General features: G+C 35.5%; 1 protein-coding gene across 1 annotated transcript; it reads right to left on the minus strand.

Moving 5' to 3' along the window:
- Positions 1-1,838: 1,838 nt before the first annotated feature.
- LOC132182192 (MDIS1-interacting receptor like kinase 2-like) lies at positions 1,839-3,625 on the minus strand. The gene is made up of 3 exons (XM_059595379.1): positions 3,610-3,625; positions 2,555-3,526; positions 1,839-2,230 (listed from the first exon to the last, which is right to left on the minus strand). Exons 1-3 carry the CDS (start codon positions 3,623-3,625, stop codon positions 1,839-1,841), a joined length of 1,380 nt encoding a protein of 459 aa, XP_059451362.1.
- Between the last annotated feature and the right edge of the window lie 648 nt (positions 3,626-4,273).

The raw sequence follows: 4,273 nt of genomic DNA on the forward strand, positions 1-4,273 counted from the left end.
CCAAATACGTTCCATAGAGCAAGAAAATGAAAATGGAAACGAGGGCTGCCATGTTCACAAGTGTGTGATTGATGAGAGCAAATGGCAAAAGGCCTTGATCGTTGGGTTCTTTAATAAGACTGTCACAGAGCGACTGCGAGTGCAGGTATAGACCGATTATCAACGTCATAAGAAATATACGAGGGGGGAAGACTTGGTGGACTGGGAGTCAAGTGTGTCACTGTGTGGCTTTTAATTTCCACCCCTATGCTTTCCCTGAGTCGTCGTGGAAATTTCCTTCCGCTTGCATTGCTTTAATCTGTTTTGTAATCAATGGGAACTTTGGAGAATAAATTCCACGCGAGAGAGCAAACGCGTGGCTGGAGAGTGGAGAGACTTGTGGAAATTGGACCCTCACATTTCACACTCCCGAGTCTATGGATATAGATGATTAGATGCCTCGTTTGTTCTTCATGGATGGAAAGGACTAGTAAACTTTTGACCTTTCTCATGCCACTTTGGAAAATCACCAAGTCTTGGCTTATAATTTGGGCTGGTATTCCCAACGTATTGAATCCTTATGCCTACTTCGGACAAAAGACTGCTAGTCTGCTACCAACTCATTCAAAGCAGCTTGTTATTTTCAATTTGCCTCTTCCACAAATTGCTCCTACGAACTGTGCTGCCAGGCACTTGTAAAACAGAGACCAAAAAAAAAAAAAAAAAAGCAGTTTGGAAATTGATGTTCTAGAAAGTGAGAACGAAAAAAGAAAAAGAAAAAGAAAAAAAAAGAAAATATGAGATAATGTATGTAAAGAATCAGAGGGAGGAGGGAGTGAAGGAGGAAATTTTATCTCTAAAAAGATATTTTTTATTTTCTAATTAAAAATAAATAAAAATAAAAATAAAAAAAGACAGGAGGGAGTGAAGAGAGTGGCTACTCTCTCTTCTTTTTCTAAGAAGTTCTCTTCATGATTTTCTCTCCCTCAAGGCATAATTATGTAACTAGCCTTCAATGTTGACAAAGCTTAGATATTGTAGAAACAATTTGTTTAATCATGAACTCTGCTGTTTTTGCATAATCTTCTGTAAGTGTCATTCTTGCTATGCAAGACTGCCTCCAAAAGATTTACACTAGTGAAGGAAATATAATAGAGTGCATGTCACTTGACAAAATTGTTGGATCGAGCCTTTGACTATCTTATTTGAAATTCAATTGGTGTTTAGTGAGAGAAACCAAAGCCTTTTTATGGTATTCGAAATCACATTTCGCAAAATATGCTCTAAGAGCTGTCGAAGTGAATATATTGAGATTGTTGCACCTCAACAAAAATCAATCAATTAGAACAATGAATATGGTGATTTTGTAATCCATGTCTTCCTTCAAACCTCCTGAAGTCATTTATCGAATGCAATAGATTGTAATCCATGTGACAAGATTCAATTGAGCCGATTACTACCCTAAAGCCCATCTTTATATTTGGATGTAATTGTAGGTATGTTTAGCAATTGCAAAGCTTTTGTGTTTAACGGTGGAATTTTTGGCTTTATATTGTAGTCCCGAAATGGTGCTTATAAGTTATGAGAGCTCCTCTGCATTTGGTTACGTATGAGAAAAAGCCATAGGACCTTTTTTTCACTTTATCGTGTAGCAAATCTTTGTCCAACTACACTAATTTATTTTGTTTTTGGTATATTTCTTTATTGCATTTATGATGCATTTATGTATATAATATGATTGAAAAATCGGTACAATCTAGAAAATAACATAATTCATGGCATTATGATATCATACACTAACATTTTATACTCATACAAGTCCATTAAACGATATGATACTCAACCTAACAACAAGCACTTCATAATTGAGTTTCATCCCCTGATTCAACCATATACATTTTCTGGTTCCTTAGCTGCCATAGTGAAAATGTATGTAAAGGTTTGGCTATTGGCTTCTTCCTCCGAGAAAGAAATTCTTGAGATACGCATTTCATTGTAGGCCGAGACTTTGGTTTGGTATGTAGGCATGCAAATGCTAGTGTAGCGACAAGGAAAATATCTTGTGCAACTAGATGATTTGGAGGCGGCACACGTTGATCTAATATTTCATGTAACATCACGTTTTGAGAAGAAGATGATGATAATGAAGTTAGGAGTTCCATTGGATGTCGTCCTATTAATATTTCCAATGCCACCACTCCAAAGCTATACACATCGCACTTTTCAGTAACTTTCATGGTATATGCCAACTCTGCATGTAGATTAAAAGAAGAAGAGGAAGAAAAATTAGAATTATTAAAAATGTAAAAACATTTGTCTTCCTTTTTTTTTGTTCTTTTTTCTTTTGTATATTTTTCAATGCAACGAAGTTGGTCAAAACTTGCCATTGCGTTAAAGTTCCATAGTCAAAGGGTTTGTTTGACATCATGCATGAATCGATTCAAATAGTAACCGACAAAGTAACCTAGTACGAATATTAGGAAAGACGTTTGTTCCACATGGCTAGTTCAAGTTTTAGAATACTAGGCAGGATGAAAATAAATAAATAAATTATAGCAATAAAAGAGTAGTTCACCTGGGGCAATGTAACCGTAAGTGCCTGCAACTAATGTTTGATTGGAGGAATCTGGATCAAGAAGTTTAGCTGTGCCAAAGTCAGAGACAAAACCCTCTAGTTTATTGTTCAACAAAATATTGTTGCTAGTTATATCTCGATGAACAATTGATGGAATGCATTCATGATGCATGTAAGATAAGGCGTGGGCAGTGCCTTTGATGATGTTCACCCTCTTGCTCCAATCCAATTCTATAGCTTCAACATCATTGCTCAGGACACAAAAAAGGCTTCCCCTTTCCATGTACTCATAAACCAAAAACATGCATCGCTTATGCAAGCAGAACCCATGAAGTTTTATAATGTTTCGATGGCGAATCTCTGTTAATACATTTACCTCGTTCCTAAAACTCATATCAAAAGTTGAGTTCTCAACCTCCAAACGATGAAGTTTCTTCAAGGCAACCACTTTGCCACAAGGTAATTCTGCTTTGTAAACACTACCATAACCACCGGTTCCAATACAATATTTTAAGTCAAAGTCCTCGGTTGCTTTAATCATATCTTCATATGCAATATGTCCATCATAATTCCATATCGAGAAGAGGTTTCCATTCTTTGTTTCTCTTGGCTCATATTGATATTTCTTGCCCACGTGCTTGGACAGGAGCAAACACCCAAGAACTAAGAATCCAACGAAAACGGCAATGGGAACAAAAATTTTTACTTTGGTTACAATGGATTTGTTACTGGCTGCAATGGCTGGCAAGTTTTTTGCTTTGGTAACAATGGAATTGTTATTGGCTGGATTTTCTTTTGCCTTGGTAACAATGGAATTGTTATTGGCTGGATTTTTGTTTGCTTTGGTTACGATTGAATTGTTATTGGTTGGAACCGGAAGGCAAGGAGGGAAATTGAAACCACCACACAAATTCTTATTGCCAATTAATGTGTCGGATGTATGATCTTGATCATAAGCATATGGAATCGGACCTTTCAAAGAATTGTATGACAAATTGACTAGTTTAATAGAAATGTAAGTGTCGGGAATATTGCCAGTAAGATGATTGTAATACCCCGAAATTTATACATAGAATAGAGGTGATCTTAATATCAAGGATAAGAAGGATTTGCAATTTTATTAAGAGTTAGGTGAATAGACTTAATGTGAAAGATGATGGAAAATTGCTAGTTATAATTTTAGTGGGTTATTGAAAGAAAAGTCACATTGTTTTGGACTCCGAAAATTCAATGAGTGACCTTAAATAAAACTGTTTTAAGTTCTTATAGAATGATGGGAAATGAAGATTTTAAAAGTGGTTTCATGATTTTTGGATGCTTGTAGAAGGAGTTATGATTTTTAGAAGATGCTAGTGTCAAAACAGGAATTTCAGTCAAACAGAGGCACCGAATTTCGTGGGACTTTTGAGGTACCAAACAGTTATGGGTTACTATGATTTTTGGATATGTTGTGCATCTTTGAATGAGGAAAATTTCAAGCCAAAGTTTGTGTTATTTGGAGTTAAATTGAAAGAGTTATGATTTTTTCAAGTTTAATAGGTCGAGCTACAGAATAATTGAAGTACCTGCGATTTGGGAAATTAATTGGATGGGTTAATGATGTCTGTAAGCCACGATTTTTTTGGTATATGTTAGTCAAAAGGTTTAGGTTTATTGAGGATTAATTGTAGATTTTTTATGATCAGTTTTAATGTAAATGCTTGAGGAGTTTGTTTGACA

Source organism: Corylus avellana, chromosome ca5 (assembly GCF_901000735.1).
Source record: "Corylus avellana chromosome ca5, CavTom2PMs-1.0".
Taxonomy (NCBI): domain Eukaryota; kingdom Viridiplantae; phylum Streptophyta; class Magnoliopsida; order Fagales; family Betulaceae; genus Corylus; species Corylus avellana.